Here is a 22,882-nt window from a genome sequence, read left to right as displayed (position 1 = left end):
TATTGATTGTAAAGAGTTTTCTACATTCAGCCCTCTGTGGCCTTGACCTTCGATGGAGTGACCCCAAAAACAATAGGGGTCATCGATTCTGTACGTCCCATCATCTTATTAAGTTTGAAGGCTCTAGGTCAAATAGTTCTCAAGCAATTGACCGGAATAGGATTTACATGTTCTGTCCACTGTGACCTTGATCTTTAATAGTGATCCCAAAACCAATGGGGGTCATCTACTCTGCATGTCCAATCATCCTATGAGGTTTCAACATTCTGGGTCAAGTGGTTCTAAAGTTATTGGTCAGAAATGGTTTTCCATGTACAGGCCCCCCAAGACCTTGACCTTTGATGGAGTGACCCCAAAACAATAGGGGCTGTTTACTCCATAAGCCCTGCCACCCTATGAAGGTTCTAAGTTAAATGGTTCTCCAGTCATTTATCGGAAATGAAGTGTGACGTACGAATGGGTTGGGCAAAAACAAGTCTCCCCCCCCACCACAAGACATAATTAGCTTAATATGTACCTCAACATCATTGCCAAAAAGCTATTGAATTGCAAGTGTACTCATGGAAGAAATGCTTCAGATTAAATAACAGAATACCCTCTAGCACAAGTACAGCCAGTCCTCGCTTGGTTTAGCAGCAAAAGACTCTGGGTGAAAGAAAGAAACAACATATTGGACACTGATCAGCAGTAAATGGTTCCGATACCACTTGTTGAAATTATGCATTAAACGATTAAAGCAGGTTGCACTAAAATGCCAGTGGTCCAGGTTCGATTCCCAGTTGTGGTTGATATCCAGACTACTGTTCAGTGCTGGGCGATTTACTTAAAACGGTACCATCTCCAGCAGTATCAACCAAGACTGGACGCTGGGGAGTATGACACATGTTATGGGCTCTGCTGGAAATAAGATGTTTAATCCACTCCAGGTGGGGGACTTTTGTTAACTACCCATGTTAAACAAGAAACTACCTTTTTTATTAATATATATCATATATCTTAAAAGTAATATATACCAGTACATCATGAATTTTTACAGAAATACGAGTTGGATTTTCGATAATTTTATTTAAAATTCTGCAACACTACAATGCATCTCTCTTCAACTATCATTCCACCAGCTGTCTGACTTTCCGACCTCCAGCATTCAGGTTTCATTGGTAACTACTTCTCTTCACTTTCTGAAATACAGATCACATTTACCAAGTTTTGTTAACTTCTTATTACAGATTTCCTTAACTGATTTTTATTCTTTTCCAAGTTATATGATATATCAGATCCCTTATCCCATCTAATTTTTGAATTTACCTTAAAATTTCTGTCATCTTCATGATGGGATTGTATTCAACTCAATATACAATATATTCCTTTCTCCCCATTAAGGATAAATGGAAAGTATCTGCAATGTTGATATATTCACTGTGTCACACAAATTCAAAATACTAGCAATATTATTTCTGAAAGTATAGACCTTCGAGCAGACTCTTTAAAATCTGGATACGTCGGTCACAATGTGAAATTAAAGTAACACAAAAATAACCAACCAACAGCAACTTTTATTAATTCTGAAAATACATTTCCTCCTTACCAATATACATACCTCACAGAACAGAAAACTGCTCCTCCTCCATCCTAATGTATGATACAGCATCTTTGTTGTTTATATGACAATGGACACAAAGATAACTGCACAAGACTGGTAACACCTCAGTCACAGGCTCTGTACACATCTCTCAGATAATGTTTCCTGGTTTTCTTCCCTTCAGTAGATACAGCTGGGTATTGGATTTACATCATGACCACTGCTCATACACCCAGTAACTGTTAGCAGAACATGACATCTTAAAATATCCAATAAAGAAGTGTATTTTAAGTATATTGTAAACACATGAAATATGGTCACAAGATGCCAACCAAGGCAAGCAGGGAAAACGATAAAGCAAAATGATAATTGGGAAGAACAAGCATCTCCTGTAGACTTGTGCTATTTTTCGAGTGGTAACTAGACACTGTGGAGCATTTACACTTGTAATCAACATTAAGATCCCAGGGTTTCTTTAAATTTTAGGAACTGGGAGTAACATTCAGAGTTGTTAATAATTACTTGCAAAAGTAATGCATTAAATCAGCATTATTTGGGAAAAAATGGCATTAAATTAGCATTAGCATTACTCATTTTTATCAAAATAATGCATTAAATTAGCATTACATAGGATGCATTAGCATTACTCTGTGAATCATTGCATGTTATTATCACATACACTAATTGTTTGTTCTTCATTTAATCATTTTTAAATAAATGTTACTAACATTAAGAATTATAACCACTGCAGTACTGAAATTTGGTATAGGGCAATACAAATGAGGTACAATAAAAGAACATTTAAATTCTAGTCAATATGACATGTATCAAGTAAATGCTTTTCTCTTTTATAAAATATGGTATTTCCGCTCTTTAATAAATAATGCAGAAAGGTTAAAACCTTTTAAAAGACTTCTTCAAGCAAACATTGAACTAGAATACAGCTTTCAAGAAATGGTAAAAAAACTTTATCATCTAAGGAAACGATCAAACTGAAGTAACCTACCTCACACTGGGGACAGGGTTCCTTTTTCTACAACCAAATGACGAGACTGGATTTTCAAGTTTCGGCCCTTCTCCATTTGTGTTTATCCTTTTCCAACCAATGCAAAATCACCTTCATAAATATAAAATTAAAAGTTTATCACCTAAGCAATGTATTAAAGGTGATATTGCAAATGCATTACTTTGAAGTATTTATTCAAAATCTGTTAAAGACATTTTAACGTAGAATAGTAATTAAATGAATATATAAGAGAACTGATTTAAATACTAAACAATTTTTTGTGTTAAAGAATATTATCTAACTTCTATATTATCCAATTAAAATCGTTCTGATTACACTTCTCGCCAGACGCACACGAGTCATTTCGACGACAAATCTATCGCGAATGCCTCACGAATCCGCCTCTCCTGGTTGTAACATACTAGTATACGCTTACCGATCTTCTGTTTTTATCTTCGCTAAATTCTTCTCTGCCATTATTCTCGTATGTCTTGTGTAATTCTTTTACGTCTCGACAAAGAAAATGCTGTCTACCACAAGAAGTCATAGTCACAAACATGTTTACAGTGATTCTAGCGGAGTTTTGATGTATTTGTAACTCATTTTAAACTGTCAATTTATTACTTTTCATGTACTTATATGACAAAGTACTGCATCTAATACAATGCAGGTCTTATCACAAATTTCTTCAACTTAGGCCAGTGGTATATTCAAAATTGGTTTCCCAGACAAAATGTCAGCTTGACATATCCATACAAATCATATGGTCTAGGCAGATATCCATAATCCCTAAAGCTTTCCCTTGAAGCATATATAATTTCAGATTAAAATTTCAATCAGGTTCTACTCCTGCCGAAATGTGTACCTTTCGGTTGTGACACTGCCATAGACAAAGCGTAAATGAAAATTTTAATCTGCAAATGAACTAACATGCAAAAACATCGTATCGAAGGAAGTAAAAGCGTATTTTCTATGTGGTTCTCATTTTATTAGAAACAACACGTTACATGTACAAGAACTAGTGGATGAAATTATGACAAAGCGAAGCAGAACAGCCTAGCGAGTATCCCAAATAAAACAATACATCATTAAGTTATTCCCGTACAAAATTAAAAATACAAAATAACTAGTGTTACCACGCATGATTGTTCTTTAAGACATAAAATTAAAACATAAAAGCACGATGACAATGTTTAACATATGAACACCAAGTGTCTTCATTTTCACGAGTTCAGACTTAAAGTCTTTCGGATCGTTCTCTCTCCATTTTTTTCACGATACATCTAGTTAAGAAGTGTGCTGAATGTCGATCATCTTCGCGTCCGACTTCTGCGCTCCAACTTAATAAGGAGCTACGCGGGCCCGAGATGGTGGTGGTGACAATCGATTCGTGCCCGGGGGCGGCGGCAAGTAGCTGTTAGAAAATCAAATTAGCCAGTTACATCAAGGTTGACAAAGAACATAAAGTGATTAAACATTCGACAACAGCCAAAAAATTTAAACGAATATCTAAAAAGTCTTTCTGACAGATTTGAATAGCTTGGCTAGCAATACATGTACTTTTTTACGAACTCAACGCTCTCGACAACATAACCGTGAAAATCCTTTCAATACACGCTGAACAATATTTTTTTTGAAATATTTTGTTCCAAAAAGATTAAACAGTTTAAATTTTGCCTTTTAAATTTCATTAATCATCGAGGATAAAATACAAGCTCTTACCCAGCTGGTCGTCTGTAGTAGTCATCAAGATATGGGTCTCTGTAAATATATAAGACATCCTCATTTCTAATTGCTTGCAGGGATTTGTTTTGTGACTTAAAAGAAACCAGCCTCCAGCTTCAAAACTCCCTCTAAAGGTCATAAGGTACAGGGTATTAGCATCTTGAGAGATGGACACATGGTTCATACAGACCTTCCAAAAAAAAAATTCAAGTAGTTTTCAAGGAGTTTTCAAGTAGTTTTCCTCCATTTTCAAGGACTAAAATGGGCGCAATGTCACTGTTGCTGAGACATGAAATAACCAATTTAAATCCAATTTAGGACAAAATTAAACAATGTAACACAAGTTTTACCTTCAACGCATCGCAGATAAATTACACAGTGTGAAAATTACTTGAAAGAGCATAAAACCCGTAAAGTACAGTACCGTACCGTATTATAGCCGACTCCGTGGCAGGCCCTAATGGCGGCAGCGGTTGGTTTTTGTTTTGTTTTTTAGTTTATTTTGGTCCGTTTATAATGTTTGTCCGTTTTCACTTCGCACCGGACGAATTTAAGGACTATTTGCCATCTTTTGTACGTTTTATCCTAAATTCTGACTGTTACAAAATTCAAGTAGTTTTCAAGGAGAGGCATCAAATTCAAGGACTTTTCATGGCCTTAATTACTCTTTAATTTAATAGTCTCTATGAGACACAAAATACTTTTCTTTTACTACCACGGTCTCATTTTCTGTACCAGTCAACTAAACAGCCTGAATGTTTTTGTCAAATTACTAAGTAAAGGTAACTTACGCTGATCTTCTGTCATAGGCAGCATATGGATCTCTGAAATACAATTTTTTTTTTCAAATGTAAAAAGCATTTACCACAGAGGCATAATTTCAAATTTGACTGATGAAAGATGATATCATGATCTGCAATACCCATACATTTCAAAATGATTATATACAAAGCCAGAATTTAATAATGCCTAAATGGTGTTTTCTATCCTATGTGACATACCCAATTTAGATATATGAGCCGCGCCATGAGAAAACCAACATAGTGGCTTTGCGACCAGCATGGATCCAGACCAGCCTGCGCATCCGCGCAGTCTGGTCAGGATCCATGCTGTTCGCTAACGGTTTCTCTAATTGCAGTAGGCTTTAAAAGCGAACAGCATGGATCCTGACCAGACTGCGCGGATGCGCAGGCTGGTCTGGATCCATGCTAGTCGCAAAGCCACTATGTTGGTTTTCCCATGGCACGACTCAATTATTAAGCAACTCAAACTGGTGCTCAAGAAGCACAATCAATCAAAATAGGGAATCCAATACACTAAATGTCTGGGGCATAAAAACAATCCACTTTAGGGAGGGTTTTATGTATCAACATTCAGAGGAAATATATTTAGTTACAAAATAAAGTATTTTACTTATTACTCAGAACAAAGTCCATTATAAAATACAATATAAAATGTATATAATTATAAAAGCAAGTTTGGATGACAACATTCAAGGATGATCCCCACTTATTGTCCCATACATGAATTTCAAAACATGTCATTTTATACAAATACTTGTAACTGAATTTTTGAAATATATTGTAATTTCTTTTGCAGAAAAATATTTCATGTATGAAATGACAGAAAAAGCCTGAAACTAGCTCTTTAAGAGTGCTCCCGACACCTACAATGGCATAACAACCATGTTGCATTTACTGTCAGTTAGTGACAACATTCAAATCATGTTTTATATTTAACAACCAGCTATCCATTCTATACAGTATCAAAATTATTTTTTCACTCATTAGAATACATTTTAAACATATTTTCCTTGCGAATCGTTTGAATTAACTTCCTATCATCAGATCACTGTACACTTTTAAGCCTTGCAAATACTTCAAATACACACCAACTGCTGTAAGTTACAGTAACTATGAGAAACAACCACTCAGTTACACTTTAGAATAAGCAAGAAATCAAAAGTATTACCTTCTGCCATAGTATTCTGGAGGTGGCCTGGCGTATGGGTCTCTTTCTCTTGGGTAAGCTGCATATGGATCTCTTGGCAATGGTGGCCTCCTGTCATAAGGGTCTGGGTATGGTCTGAAACGGTCTGGGGGAGGTGGGGGTGGGTACCTGTCTCTGTAATAGTCATAGGGATCTGGTCCACGGTCTGAGTAGCCCTTTGGCCGGCTTCTGAAGAACAAACATATTTGAATAATCAGCTATACAAAACTAAAAATCAGCAATGTTTAAATATTACATTTTTTAACCTTGCAAAAAGTTCTTTCAATTGAAGAGAGGTAAAACTTTGGACATTGTTTGGTTTGATTTGTTACGTTTTAAACAATATGTCACTGGTTCTGGACATTTTAACTGTAACTCTACCATTTGCCACACCTTAGCTGTTATTTCTTATGTTAAACTCCTGTCACTTTTGGACAGAAAGTGGCTCAAAAACCCGATCAGCTAGCATGTCCCCTGCAAGTATAAACTTGATGTAGTAAAATCATCCCTATGTTATTTTTTTCCATACACATGGGAATGAGAATTTTATGGCTTTACTGGACACAAGTTCAAAGAAATAAAGCCCAATACAGTTGAATACTTACGGTCCCTTTGGACAGTCTTTTGACCTGAAAATAAATTAAAATCTATAAACATCTAACAATAACTAGAAATTGCTTTTGTAAAAAAGCGCATGTCTCCCCCAATGCAAAGTCCTATTGGCAAGAAGTCAATAGGGGTCAGGAGCGGAAGTCAAAGAGACACTGATGGTTGGCTGCAATAGGAATCATCTACTTGGCATGTCCAGTCATCCCGCTAAATTTCAACACTCTTGGCCTAGTGGTTCTCAAGTCACTGTTCAGGCTCCTGTGACCTTGACCTTTGATCAAGTGACCTCAAAATAAAAGGGGTCATCTACTCTGCATGTCCAATTATCCTATTAAGTTTCAACATTCTAGGTCAAGTGGTTCTCAAGTTATTTTCCAGAAATGATTTTACATGACCAGGCCCCTGTGACCTTGACCTTTAATAGACTGACCCTAAAATCAATAGGGGTCATCTACTCTGCATGTTCAATCATCCTATGAAGTTTCAACATTCTGGGTCAAGTGGTTCTCAAGTTATTGATCGGAAATTGTTTTCCATGTTCAGGCTCCTGAGACCTTGAACCTTTAACAGAGTGACCCCAAAATTGATAGGGGTCATTTACTATGCATGAACAATCATCCTATGAAGTTTCAACATTCTGGGTCAAGAGGTTCTCAAGTTATTGACTGGAAACGGTTTTCCATGTTCAGGCCCCTGTGACCTTGATCTTTAACAGAGTGACCTCAAAATCGTTAGGGGTCATCTACTCTGCATGACCAATCATCCTATTAAGTTTCAACATTCTGGGTCAAGTGGTTCTCAAGTTACTGACCGGAAATGGTTTTCAATGTTCAGGCTCCTGTGACCTTGACATTTAACAGAGTGACCCCAAAATCGATAGGGGTCATCTACTGTGCATGTACAATCATCCTATGAAGTTTCAACATTCTGGGTCAAGTGGCACTCAAGTTATTGATCGGAAATGGTTTTTCAATGTTCAGGCCCCTGTGACCTTGACCTTTAATGGAATGACCCCAAAATCGATAGGGGTCATCTACTTTGCATGTACAATCATCCTATGAAGTTTCAACATTCTGGGTCAAGTGGTTCTCTAGTTATTGATCAGAAATGGTTTTCAATGTTCAGGCCCCTGTGACCTTGACCTTTGACAGAGTGACCCCAAAATTTAATGTCTCCAACAGCGGAGACAGATTTTAAGATGTTGATTATTCTTCGCTTAAATGTTGTTACAATTTTTGAAAATGGGCATCTTTCACTAAGTAAAACAGTTTATTTTTTATATACTAACTTCAAATGTAGAATTCCATATCAGATAAATTTGACTTAATATATAAACTAATTATGTTTGTACATCACGATTTAATGTTGTGCGAGTCCTTTTAAAAAAACTTCCTGCTTTTTAGTGGTAGTACACATTTATTATTGTGCATAGCTATGCATCTAGCTCATGTGTAGCAATTTAACCTAACACACAGCACAGTTTATACACATAAACGTGTTATCTTATGTTTACATAAATACTTACTAATATTTTCAACTATGAATTTGAATCTAACACTGTTATACATGTTAAATACAAAGTAATTTTAAGCAATTTACGCTCCACATTCTTTCAATTTTTATATGAATCTCAGATGTCCGCGCCTTGTCACCTGCTGTGATTTAGCTCAACACATTTTAAACATAGAAGAATCAGTTAATGGCCGACAATACTGCCTGCTAAACGAGCTTTACAAGGGAACAAACTTACCAATGACCCTCCTTTCCACATCTGTAGCATTCTTGTTTACCTCCCATGCCTGGTTTATGTCTAACTCTACTGTGCGACAGCTGCAAGAACAATTGATTCATTAATAACTTGCACAAAGCCAATAACAATATTGGTAACATACTGTTGACATCACAGTTTTTTACACTTAACAAAGTAACACTGATTAATTTTTTTGTTGGATTTAACGTCGCACTGCCATATAATATTATGGCGGTGTTCCAGCTTTGATAGTAGAGGAAGACCCCAGGTACTCATCCATGCATTATTTCATCACAGGCTGGCACCCACGGCCAGAGTAGAACCACCGACCTTTTGTAACTTGTACCCAATATGGATTGCTTCTTCACAAAAAGAATTCAATGCTCGAAGTCAGGCTCAAACCCACGATTAGAAACCTACTGTAAAATATATGCTATAGCTTTCAGATTGTTTCATAATTTCATAGCTTCACTTAAACCTTGGACTGTTATATAAAAATTCCAATATTAAGATCTAGTGCATCATGAACCCAGATATAAAATACAACTTGCACTCCTCAATCTGTGAACACCTACCTCCACAGTCAATATAGAGCCCTGAAATTCAGTGTTGTTCAGTTCAGCAGTCGCCTGTTTTGCCTCGTCTTCATCTTCATAATGCTAAAATAACATATAACAATGGTGAAATTTCTGTTCAACTTTATTAAGGTTAACTTTCCAAAATTCTTTACACTTCATGACAAGCTATAGGTTAAACTCTTGTTTTAGTATATGTACAAAGAAGGCTGGTGCTCCTACAAGTTCTACCATATGATTGGATACAAGAGGCAGTGACTAATTTTATCAAAGCAGATCATTCAAAAAAATTATTAATTATATTTCTTTTTTCTCATACATACAAAATGCCCTTTTAAAAGCATACAAATGCAACATTCACAGACAAGCAAATTTACTATTATAAATACAAGCTAAATGAATCTGAAACCTTACAATGACATAATGTAAGTATTTCTTTCACACAAAAACTGAAGTAACTTAAAAATAATTTAAATCAATTTAATATACATCAAATTACAAAGGACAGTTAGTAGAAAATGTCATACACAAAATACGATCTTAAACAAGGCCACACGAAAGAATCAGTTCATGAATACTAGAGCAAGGCTTTAACCAGCTTATGCTAATTTACTTTCCCCACTGAAAATAACGCACCACAAATCCGTAGTTTTTCACAATGTCACATTCCACAACTTTGCCATAGTTCTCAAACAGTTTCTGTAAGTCCATCCTTCGGCATGTTTCTGGTATGTTGCCAATGTAGAGCTTTGTTGATACTGTATATGGTTTCTTTCCACCGCTTCCACCACCGCGACCTCCACCCCTTCCACCTCGGAATGACATGATGAGGGAAGTAAAGAAACCCTAAAATTAAAGGAAAAGACTTTACATTATAAATGCTTTATATGACAAAGGGGCAATTTTGTTGACCAAACAGTTAAAAGTAAAATGCAGGTACATATCAAGAGATTCAAACATTGGCTAATTTAGCCTAAAACCACTCTGAGCAAATATTACATAGAGTGCATACTTGCAGTGATTCAGATTGGACTGAATTCTCTCAGGACAGTTGTCTTACATGGCCTAAAACCTTTCAGACAATACACTGTTCTCCTAAAAACTGTTTGTAGACATGAATGACAGCAAAATTAATTTCTTTAGTATACTGACACTAAAACACAAAATTTTATGTTGTACAAAACACAACTGATGTGAAGTATGACATTATATAAAATTTGATTATATATGTAATTTGAAGCAAAATGGACAGTCAGGGGTGTAACTGTTTCAAGTTATCGCAGTTTATAACCCATTTGAGTTATTGCTCATACTTTCATAACTTGTTTCAGTTATTATGAAATATTACAAAGCTCTCCTGTGCCAACTCCTTACTGTGAATGAGACTAATGCAATAGTCTCAATCAATATTTCCTCAATCCTTGAACTTTTATCTTTCCAGCTATGCAATAAAATTTTTTAGGCAAGACCGATAAAGTTTTACGCAGAAGTTTTAAAGCTATAAAACTCTTAACATCCCATTATGCTCATCAGGTCATGATCAGACTAAAAGAGAATATAATTAACCACAGTTTGCTACTAATTGCATTTTAAAGGTCACCTTATGAGAAATGCAAAAAGACTTTTTTGAATAACTTACCTGAGTTAATTATATTTTATAACTAATACAGGTTACAAAATGCTTGAAAAAGTAACTGAAATAGGTTACATAACTGAAAACAGTTACACCTCTGACTGATGGAGGTAAACTGGGTTGAAAAATATATAAACGCTGACTTTTTATAAAATTATTCACTATATCATGGAACATTTTGTTAAAATTCTAAAGGGGAAAATAATATTTTCTAGATGGAAAAATATAATTTAAAAGAAAATAAAAGTTTTTGGCTCTGGGAAACAGCACATATTTAAATAACAAAGCTTTATTCCTCTAACTGATTCTTACTTCAAGAAATTGTAATATTCCTCATTATTTGGCGTAGGTATAAAGCTTAATTTTCTGTCAGTCAGAGACAAAAATATTCGGGTACGAATCCTACATTATAAGTCTCACTGGGCGCTCTATGTATGACTTATAACATAAAACTTAACCAGGCAACACCGATGCTAATCAAGAGATGACATTAACTCATTGTTTTTTAAAATTAATTCGTTTATTTACAGTAACCTGTCACCGTGGCCCAGTGGTTAAGGCATTAAATGAATGGTTACTGACTTCTATCCACCTGGCATAGTGGTAGGAGTTGGAAGGTAATTGCAGCGATTTTTTTTGCCATTTTGGGAAAGCGTCCGCATCCGGACGATTTGGGAAAAATAGCGTCGTTTTCATCCTAATTGGGAATTTTGTGTAACATACAAAATTACAATAACCCCTTTCCTGGATCTAATTGAGTTACACTAGAGCTAGTGTTCTGATCATCACAACATGATACAGTGGCCTGACTCTGAGATAACAATGGTTGTTCTAAAGGCACACACTCTGGCACAAATTCAACCGGAGTTACACAAGAGTTCTCCTGACTCTGACATGAAAACGACACCGGTGTCGACGATTCAACGGACGTTTCCTCAGTCAGAACAGGCTGTAAAGATGCCCGTGAGAATCTGAACTCCACAAGGCATTTGCAGCCAGCAAGCTTGGATTTTGTTAGCCTTTGAACATTATATTTGCTTTTGTGACTCATTGTTCGCACAGTTTGTCACTGGTTCTACAGAAAAAGATCGTGGAAACCGATTATCGAAAACAATACATGGTGCGATTGATTAAATTCGCGCTTGTGATGACAGAGAACATGTTCTGAATTTTAATCGGGTATTTGCCCTTTGGTCAAAATTAGCAAACACTCGATTAAAATTCGGAACATATTTTCTATAATCGGCGAATTTCACGATGTCGGGACAGCTGCCGTTTCAAAAATGTTTGTAGGTCATTTTTGGGAATAATTTGGTCTGAAATTGGGAAAAAATGGTCATTATTTTCAATTGGGAAAGGGTCCGTTTTATGGACCCTATTAAAGAAGGAAAAAAATCGCTGAATTGGTATGCTCAATAACGGTGTCTCGCAAGCCAAATTGGCTGGCCCTTTCAATAGGGGTGACACTACAATAAAAAAGACCTTTACCTTACAGTATACATAAATAAAGGTCATTTGTAAGTTTCAGTCATTTTTGTTGACTTTGGCAGTGATTTTTTTTTGCCCTTTTTGGAAAAGGTCTGGTACCGGATAAATTGGGAAAAATAGCATGGTTTTTACTCAGATTGGGAATTTTTATAGTTAATTAATAACATCATTTACAATGCTTCTTCCTTTAATTCCATATAAATAGCATCAAACAAACTGTTTAAATGGTTAAATCATGGTAATGTAATCAATGTAACTAAGTTTTCCTTCTGCAATCATCAAAATGTAAACTTAATTTGTAGGGGTGCGTACCGGTTCTCGATATGTACCGAATACCGGTATTCAGGGTTCGATCGATACATCGGATCGAACGTTCCTGTATCGACCAAAATATCGATCAAAAGCTAACTACATGGTAAATGGTCTCATTACCGCAGATACTTATGTATAATGCGCAGTTTTTTGGCCCCCGGGACCACCTCGAATTGTGGGCGCGCAGATTATACACAGGTATAGATGATTTTCCAACTTCAAAACAAGTTTGTTTCCGATGGTCGCCATTTTGGTAAAGGGAAACTACTCTCCGCGCTAACTGTCACCGCTAAAATATAAGATTGCTGTTACGTTCCGTAAAAGATCGAATGGTTTAATTTTCTTTCAAACAAAATTAATTTCATACAAATTTGAAAGTATTTTGATTAAAGAAATATTAATAAATCACAAAATTTATGATACTAAAGATCGAGTATTCTCTTTAACCGAGATCAAACTGTGAACAACAAAATTGACAGAGGTGACAGCTAATTGCTGGCTATTTGATCATAACAAAAAGACTATCACACCTTTCGTTATCATTTGAATTGAGAAGCTCGTGTCATTTTGAAAGATACCATTCTGAAATATTGAATCAGCTGTTAGTTATTTCTTCAAAATAGTTTATTAAAAAAAGGTAAAACAACAATTCTAATATGCTTGCCTCTGTTTCCTAAAGAAAAATGTATCCAAGTCCTGTGATTTTGACTCAGAATAGACCGACCTTAGAAGTGAGTAATTATGATTGTAGGACATTTGCCCCCCAGGACATTCGCCCCCCAATGAAAAAATGTATTACCGGACATATGCCCCCCAGTTGAAATGGCAGATAGGACATTTGCCCCCCACTTCTTATTTTTAGAATGGACATTTGCCCCCCAATATTTTTGTCCTATGTGCCAGTAGATATACTGTGTTTAATGTTGTTTCATTATCAAAATTACTCTAAAAGGCAATTTTCAGTAAAAAAAAAACTATTTTATTGATAAAAATGTGATGAATATGTTAATTACATTCAGGTGTTAAGGTAAATAATGGCCTATTATTGAGTTATAAAAGTGTTCATAACAATGTTATAATTTTTTAATTTTTGCAATGTTTTTAACACTCAAACTTGTTAATTTGGCATTTATCTACTAGAAATATGTAAGAAACAAAGACAATGTTATCTACAATATGATAATTATCTTCTACTAAGTTCCTAAAAATTCACTAGGGGACAAAAATATTGGGGGGCAAATGTCCGTTTCATAAATAAGCACTGGGGGGCAAATGTCCTATCTACCATTTCAACAAGGGGGCAAATGTCCAGTAGTCCACTTTTTTATTGGGGGGCAAATGTCCTGGGGGGCAAATGTCCGGATCCCAGTAATTATAGTTCATATTGCATTACTATAATGGTCTTGTACTCTATTATTATTCTGTCTGAAAATATCATATGATATATCGAATATCGATCATTTTGTATCGATACAAATATCGTATCGATCATTTTGACCGATACGCACCCCTATTAATTTGGTCATTTTGGGAATTTCTGGATGATAATTGGGAAAAAAGATTGCATTTTTCAATTGGGAAAGGTCCTTTTAGGGGTACTTTATAAAGAAGGAAAAAAATTGCTGCAGTTGACACATGTTTGAGATTTTGACATTTTCAAAAAAAAATCGAAGTCAAAAGAAATGATTGAATGTTACATTTGACCTTTATTTATGCATAGATCAGTTAATTTTAAGCTGCAATTTTGAGTCTGTCTAGATATAAAATAAGCAGTTTTCAAAAACTTTATCTGTAAATCTAAAGATTGAAAATCTATAAATTTACAGATAATCTGTAAAATTAAACCACTTTCCTAGACCTGGCAATGCCATACCACTTCACATTTTTTTCGCCAAAAAAAGCTCTACAGGGGCTTGGGTATTTTTGTAACCAGTTTTTACTGGCATTTTCAGGGCTCACGCTGACGTTCGCCATTGCAGCCAAATGCGAAAGAAAATAAGAAATGGCTACAACTTTTACGAATTGGGGAAACATGTTGGCAAAAACTTTTTTTCCGAATGTATGTTCCAGATTTTAAACCCTTCAGACCGGTTTACAAATCTTACCGGAAACTCGCTTAAGCGTATCGCTAAAAAATCAATACGCAGTCTAACAATTATAATTAGGTCAAGAAGAGTAATATGTCAGATAAAGAGTGTGAAAAACTGACACGCGTGATTAATAAACAAACTGTGGATAAGCGCAAACAACTATCAATTAAAGGAGGATGGTAAGTGAAAGTTTGTCTAATTGCGTAAGCTGACGATCTCACAGTTATGGTAATTAAATGTATCCAACAGTATAAAATATCTCGAATAGATCAGTTTTGAACATTCACTGATTCACCATGTCTGGCAAAAGACGCTAGAGAATGATTTGGGCTGTTCGCCCGCTCCAAAAAAGCAAAAAATCGAGGAGGTTGAAAATCGTGCTTTCAAAGATAAATGGCTGATTGATTTTCCTTGGCTCAAATATGATAGTAACTAGCAGTTGATGTACTGCACTCTATGTATAAAATGTCAGAAAAGTAATAGTTTTACCACCGGGTGTGGTACTTTGAAACGAGACAACGTTGGAAAACATGCAAAGGGCAAAGGTAATGACAAAATATGAATGTGATTAAAATATATTTTAGTTGTTATTAATGGAAGACAATATTTCATTCACCAGACATAAAATCAATCTTAGATAAATAAATGAATCTTTGTAAATGTTGGTCAATATATAAATAAATGATTCTTAGTAAATGTTTGTCAACATATGCAGCATGCCCATTCACGCACTGCAGTATGTGAATCACGCACAAAATATCAAATGCACGCATAAAAATCACTTGTTGGGGGTACATGCACGCAGAGATTCGGAACTCCAGTTCAGCTGCCAAATCGCTGTTAATTACATCGCGCACTTGCCAATTGTTTGGTATGGTCTAAAACGCAGATCCGGTCCACGAACGTTATAATTTCGTTTCCATCACCGAATTCTCGGCGTAATTGTCAGCTGTATAGAGGGGTTTGGTAAATGTTTTAGTCGGACGTCACACGAGTCGTGTGCAAAAAAGAATGGATACGAAACGCAAAAAGGCATTTTAGCTTTAATAAACTCAGCAAAAGGTTAACAGTATTTTATTTTTCGATATTTAACTGCAACTTAGATACACATTGCATATCTGTAATAGTTTGGGCATTTATTATTGATGGACGAATTTTACCAGTCTTCAGTTGACTGTATGTTATTTCGGACGAATCGTGTTCCGTTCACGAAATTGGGAATACATGAACCTTGCTGAAAACTTATTTATATTTAGTATAATATAGGGAGGGGTCTTTTGATTCAGAATTTCTTATCTTAACTTTGGAAAAACATTTTACATTTTCTAAAATTATCTGATCTGTTATACCCCACCCACGAGAGTTCTGTATGAAAAAAACAAACAAACAAAAAACAAAACATGTAATATACAAATTTTCAGTAGTTTAAAAAATAGAAAATTTTCAGATCTGCCATGTAGTGTACCCCCAAATTTTGAAGTGTACCCCTATTTTGCAAAAGCAGAGGGTACATGTACCCTCAACTTTAAAAATGAGTGGGCATGCTGATATGTCTATGTACATGTACTAATAGCACATTATCAACATTATTTTTTTCAGATCATAAAGATGCCGTAGACGCCTCAAAACATTGGAAAGCCGTAGAGACTGCGGTCGTGAAAGCAGCAAGTAAGAGTGAAGAAGCGGTGACAGCAGTCATGAGAAATGTTTACTTTACTGCTAAGCAGCACCTTCCGAGTTCCATTGTTCCAGATCTCAACAATCTATGTATCAAACAAGTAAGTTATGGTTTCTAATATTTGTTTACAAATTTGATTTAAAAATCGTTTCAATAAAACATAATTTGGTGCTATATTATTTGAGGAAATAATGTTATAACAGTATCATTTATATCAATCTGGTTAAGAATATTTTATAGTTAACAATATTTATAATTTATTATAATTTTTATTTTTTCTTCTTTCAGGGTGTAACAAAGCTGACTGATCTGATAAATAAATATTGAACTTGTATGAGCTGTGCTATTTAATTCCAGTGCTGTTATCTATGTGCTTTCTATATTTCAGATTTTATTGTGAATATAATATGTGTTATTAATTAATTGAATAAAAGAGTTTAATCTTACATTTACTTGGTTTTATATCAAAATTGAAATGTGGTGTTTACAACAGTCTTCATGGCTACAATGTTGGTTACAATGTTGGAAAAATGGTTACAACTTTTTCTGTTTGGCTAAAGTGTTAGCTACAACTTTTCTTTCGGCAGGGTGAGCCCTGGTTTTTACAATGGCATAACTGGTTTAAACTGCCCATTTTGGCTTAGAGCCCAATAGAAATTTTAATTCCAAACTGGGGTAATTTCTATCAACATTACTTTGTTGGCATACTGCCTTCTTTATATATAAGGAGCAGAAAAATGTGCAGCCCGATACTGGACTCAAACCTGCGACCTTCTGCTTGCAAGTCACATGCTCTACCAACTGAGCTAATCGGACAATCAATATCATAGCCTAATTATATATGTTGAGCGCAAATAACCAATCTGCGCTATTTACCAAACGCGCAGCGCATATAACAAATTTTTGTACGTTGGTTATATGCGCAACGATTTACCAATCGTTGCGCAGGATAAATTTAATTTGCCCGATTTACCAAATGCGCAGCGCAAATAACAAATGTAACTTTATATATCAGAAATTTGCATTTCGTGTTTGATAAATCATGCAGTTGGTCAATTTATTAATAAATATAGATGTCAAATGCTGAATATCTCGGTACTTAAATTAGGTGTCATAAATTTGTTTCTACATCAGTAAATTCACGGCAGTCGGTCACCAGGTTTCAATACCTCCAATCTTATACAAGATGCAATAAAACCCAAACATGCGTGAAGGTGTGATTTCCTCCAGCTTGCACACGTCGTCCCCTGGTATGTTTTAGGCTATTTTTATAATTTTCTACTTCACCCGAGCACACACTTAGCAAAATATTGTTTTTATTATATTGAAATATCTTGAAATTTCCCAATAATATTCTTTCTACCAACGGTAGCATATCTCTCAACATGTCTAAGATTAAAAGATGAAATAAAAAAAGTCACAGAATTAAAAGAAAATTCTTACAGATCTTATCTATATTATTATTATTATTCTTATTTTATAGTACAAAATCGATTGAATAAAGAGTAGGCCTTTGATTACAGACTAAAACTATAGTTTTTTTTTACAAATCTAAATGGATCTATAATGTTACACATGTAACTTACGTGGGAGGTCGGTCCTGCGCTAATAGCAAAGTTTGAAATTACACTGTATTTCAGATATATTTCATTCATAAAACATACTATTTATGTAACTTTCAAATGAATACTGTAGAAAAATGAATAGAAAAAGAGTGATTTCTGTCATAACGAGAACGAAATATTACATTTTTTATCCGCGCAAGATGTGTGTCTGCGCTAATAATAAATCTGGAATTACTCTGATAACTTGAATATCTTTTATAAATCATATTAACTTTTACTTTGATTAACGATTACAGACTAAAACTATAGGGTTTTTTTACAAATCAAAATGGATCTACAAGGGCGTAGGAGCTGGGGCGGCAGAGGCGGCGCCTGCCGCCCCAATGTTTCGAGGAGCGGCGAAATGCCGAACTCGTAAATTTTTTAAAAGTCTAGAAAATGTAATTGAGAATAAATACAGCGGTCTTCCCTTGCCAATTGTCAATTTATCATGAAGTGCATAGGCGACTGATATGTACACAGAATCTTGTCATATCGCTGACACCTTGCTAGATCTCCTTGGTGACAGGGTATTGTACAAAATCCGCAACGACCAATGTCGCTGTATTTTTACGCCCCACAGACTTGGATTATAGGCGTTGCATTAATTAATGAAAGTTTTTTTCGTATTTAATTGCTTACTACCGAAAAGATTATAAACACTTGCAATTAATGTTGTGTCTCAAATTCTGCCGACAAAGTAAAACACTAACGCAAATCGGCATCTTTAGATGTCTTTTCAATTAAATATTTTTGACACTTAAACATATTGTTTGAAACATCATAGAAACCAATCATAATGATTAGATTCAACGCATGTACAGAAATTATATTATATTTGTAGTCTCTTATAATTCTTAAATAGAATGGTCTTGCAATAGTTTGTTGTAATTGTACACTGTAATTATATGTCGTATGCAAGAATGAGACGTAAATAAAGATATCAAACATCAAATGTAGAAAAATCCTCATAGATTTTACAGATCTAGTAACATTAATAACATCAAACAAGCTTCTACATAAAAATGGAAAAGCCCAATCAGCCTCGCAATTTCGCGTTTCCAAAGCGATCATTCGGTAAAAAGAACCATTAACTCCTCTTATTCAACCCTCAATGGTTCAGCGTATTTCCATGGATTCACTATTATGAGGTGAATAATTATTGTAAAATATACGATTATGTTAGGTCTCCTGTGAATTTGAGATCTGTCAGGATGCTTATGTGTAATGTGTTATGTGTTAAATGTTTTAAATTACGGAATCCATTCATATCAAAAAACAGCTACCAAGCAGTCAAAGAAGTCGCCAGATTGCACCATTTACTTTAGCTATAAGCAACATTTTCCCGGGGCCACCCGGACCCCGTTGATGGAGGGGGTTACCCCCCTCCCAAAACCCACCCCCTCTGCCGTCCCAATGCTAAAATCGTCGCTACGCCCCTGATCTATAATGTTACCCCTGTAACTTGCTTGGCAGGTCGGTCCTGCGCTAATAGCAAAGTTAGAAATTACACTGTATTTCAGATATATTTCATTCATAAAACATACTATTTATGTAACTTTCAAATGAATACTGTAGAAAAATGAATAGAAAAAGAGTGATTTCTGTCATAACGAGAACGAAATATTACATTTTTTATCTGCGCAAGATGTGTGTCTGCGCTAATAATAAATCTGGAAATTACTCTGATAACTTGAATATCTTTTATAAATCATATTAACTTTTACTTTGATTTACGATTACAGACTAAAACTATAGGGTTTTTTACAAATCAAAATGGATCTATAATGTTACACCTGTAACTTGCGTGGCAGGTCGGTCATGCGCTAATAGCAAAGTTTGAAATTACACTGTATTTCAGATATATTTCATTCATAAAACATACTATTTATGTAACTTTCAAATGAATACTGTAGAAAAATTAATAGAAAAAGAGTGATTTCTGTCATAACGAGAACGAAATATTACATTTTTTATCTGCGCAAGATGTGTGTCTGCGCTAATAATAAATCTGGAAATTACTCTGATAACTTGAATATCTTTTATAAATCATATTAACTTTTACTTTGATTTACGATTACAGACTAAAACTATAGTTTTTTACAAATCTAAATGGATCTATAATGTTACACCTGTAACTTGCGTGGCAGGTCGGTCCTGCGCTAATAGCAAAGTTTGAAATTACACTGTATTTCAGACATATTTCATTCATAAAACATATTATTTATGTAACTTTCAAATGAATACTGTAGAAAAATGAATAGAAAAAGAGTGATTTCTGTCATAACGAGAACAAAATATTACATTTTTTATCCGCGCAAGATGTGTGTCTGCGATAATAATAAATCTGGAAATTACTCTGATAACTTGAATGTTTCTCATAAACTATGTTAACTTAAACTCTTGCGTAGACAACAAATGTAATATTTCGTTCTCGTTATGACGAAAACCCCTTTTCTTTCTAATTATTTTCTACTCTGAAAACATTTTTTAAGAAGTTACATAAATAGTATCTTGTAGAATTGAAATATGTTGCAAATATCAACGTCAGTTCAGAAATTGCTATTAGCACAGGAACAACATCCCGCGCAGGCTACGGATGAAACATTATATTCAGATTTTCAAAAGCTACATTTTTAGATTGTAATCGAAAAACGAAGTAAAAGTTAAAATGGTTTATAAAAGATATTCAAGTTATTGGAGTAATTTTCAGACTTCTATTAGCGCAGGACACACATCTTGCACACCTACAAAATGTAAAATTTCGTTCACATTTTGAGGAATTTTATTAGTTATTCATTCTTTTTATGTCACTATAAAACATTAAACAATTATATAAGTATAAAAGATCTGTAAGTTCGTCTTTTAATTCTGCTTATTTTTGTTTTATTTTTAATCTTGGCCATGTCAAGAGATATGCTCACGTCGGTAAAAAGAATTGCGCTTTTTCAATATGATGAAAAGAAAAGCGATATGGTGAAATGTGGTAAGTGTGTGGCAATTCAGTCTGTTATGTAAGTCTCTTTTATGTTCTATATTCGGTATAAAATGACTGCGTGTGATCGAATGAAGTAAAATACTTTAGTTATAAAAAGAATAGAGAGGACGATGTGGCTATCCGAAGGAAATCACACCTTCACGCATGTTTGAGTTTTATTGCATATTGTATCATATTGCAGGTATTGAAACCAGGTGACCGACTCCCATGAATTTAATGATGCTGAAATAAATTTATGACACATTTTTAAAACCAAGATTTGCAATATCAGTCTGTAATTGTTAAACAATGTAAAAGTTAGCATGGTTTATGGCAGATATGCATATTATCAGAGTAATTTCCAGATTTTCTATTAGCGCAGGATCGACATCCCGCACAGGCTACGGCGTTTAAAAGTTAAAAAAAGTATAAAAATAAATAAAAAAGTACTTGAGTTATTAAATATACTTGGGATATTTTGTATCATTTTAACGTTTTTTAACACCTATGACAAATGACTCTTAATACCGTCGTCAACAGAAATTTATAGGCCATAAACTACCAGGGACGTGAGAATCTCATTGAAATTACCGCATAAATACGCTCATTTACTTTAAAAAATGTTTTTCTTTTTCTTTACAAATTCACACCTTTACGCGTGCCTGATCACCGTCAGTTTTACAATTTTATGTAAGCCTACAAGTCTAACACTCTAATGATATTCAATTTTATCGGGAGATATCATCCATATGTTAAAAGCGCAGACTCATTTACCAAACGCGCAAGACAGTTGCCCTGCGCATATAAGAAATATATAAGGTTGCCCGATTTACAAATCGTTGCGCAGATAACAAATTGGTTATTTGCGCTGCGCGATTTACCAAATGCGCAGATTGGCTATATGCGCGTAACATATACATTCTACATTCCTCCCTCCTTTTTTTAAAGGCAAACTCAGATTCTTTTGTCTAAGCCACTGCTTCATCCTAGCTTGCAAGTCAGATGCTCGAACCAGCTAATCGGACAATCGATATCATAGACTAATTATATACACACTGCTACACAGGGAAGCTAATTATTTGCTCGGAAAGGATTTTGTAGCCTGCAAAACTTTCTGGCTGCCCAAAGAATTAGGCATGGGATTTCTGTTGTAATTCAAAATTATACCCGTGGTCAGGGCAGCAACATAACGTTATATATACATAATTCATTTGTTCAACATTAAAAAAAATCAGTCTAATCGATTCTGTAATCAAATGAAATTTTTGGTCAAAACTCAAATTCCTTTGTTCCCAGTAGTCGAGATCCAGGGAGCGATTCCTGGGAAACTTGTTTTAATACTTCTACTTCAGTGCTGCAATATAATTGAACATATTCTAAGCTTCAACAAAAAATTATTCAAAATAACCTGGATTCAGCATAAATACCTACTTAGCAAAAATATTGACTACCCTGTCTGCAACGCAAATTATATGCAAAATGGCCGACCCACGCGATGGTATAGCCTATTACTCTCCGAAGTCCGGATTTTTATCGTTGTCATCTTGGACTTTTTGTTCGTCTTTTTTCGGCGTAGCTGTAATAACATGGATTTTGACCTATATTCTGTAGTAATCGAGGCATGGAACAGGTGCGTGCTGAAAAGATAAACCATTTATTACTAAGTCCTAAATGACATTGAATATCAGAGGGCACATATCAAATAGAGGATATTTAGTAGTTTTGTTGCCCAACACTAAAATGATTTATTCTAATTTTAAAGTATTTAGTATTTTATTATCGCAAGAGAAATAGAAAGAAAACTTCTTCCCCCGTTGTGTACCTCGCTTTCGGATGAATGTGTGGTGGCTGGATGTAACTGTATAGT

General features: G+C 34.8%; 1 protein-coding gene across 3 annotated transcripts; it reads right to left on the bottom strand.

Annotated features, from left to right (window-relative positions):
• Positions 1–1,045: 1,045 nt before the first annotated feature.
• Positions 1,046–22,584, bottom strand: LOC123533828 (RNA-binding protein lark-like). Of its 3 annotated transcripts, none has more exons than XR_008372347.1 (11): positions 22,447–22,584; positions 9,870–10,079; positions 9,234–9,317; positions 8,659–8,738; positions 6,905–6,928; positions 6,282–6,488; positions 5,102–5,134; positions 4,308–4,346; positions 2,586–2,696; positions 1,598–1,818; positions 1,046–1,178 (listed from the first exon to the last, which is right to left on the bottom strand). XR_008372347.1 is itself a non-coding variant. In XM_045315742.2 (9 exons), exons 2-9 carry the CDS (start codon positions 10,056–10,058, stop codon positions 3,927–3,929), a joined length of 729 nt encoding a protein of 242 aa, XP_045171677.1. In that variant the 5' UTR covers positions 10,059–10,079; positions 22,447–22,583; the 3' UTR covers positions 3,552–3,926. The 3 variants fall into 3 exon arrangements, 1 of the variants encoding a protein (XP_045171677.1); XR_008372348.1 differs by having other exon boundaries at positions 1,598–1,799; XM_045315742.2 differs by lacking the exons at positions 1,046–1,178; positions 1,598–1,818; positions 2,586–2,696 and adding an exon at positions 3,552–3,999 and having other exon boundaries at positions 22,447–22,583.
• Between the last annotated feature and the right edge of the window lie 298 nt (positions 22,585–22,882).

Source organism: Mercenaria mercenaria, chromosome 1 (genome assembly GCF_021730395.1).
Source record: "Mercenaria mercenaria strain notata chromosome 1, MADL_Memer_1, whole genome shotgun sequence".
NCBI lineage: Eukaryota > Metazoa > Mollusca > Bivalvia > Venerida > Veneridae > Mercenaria > Mercenaria mercenaria.
This window is presented reverse-complemented; position numbering and strand designations above follow the sequence as displayed.

Bases quoted from the DNA above. Each gene is read 5' to 3' on its own strand.
- LOC123533828 (XM_045315742.2), bottom strand. From the start codon at position 10,058: ATGTCATTCCGAGGTGGAAGGGGTGGAGGTCGCGGTGGTGGAAGCGGT. The intron at 9,318-9,869 runs GTGCGTTATTTT...ATGTTATTTTAG, and splicing joins TGAAAAACTACGGATTTGTG to CATTATGAAGATGAAGACGA. The intron at 4,347-5,101 runs GTAAGTTACCTT...ATATATTTACAG, and splicing joins GCCTATGACAGAAGATCAGC to AGACCCATATCTTGATGACT.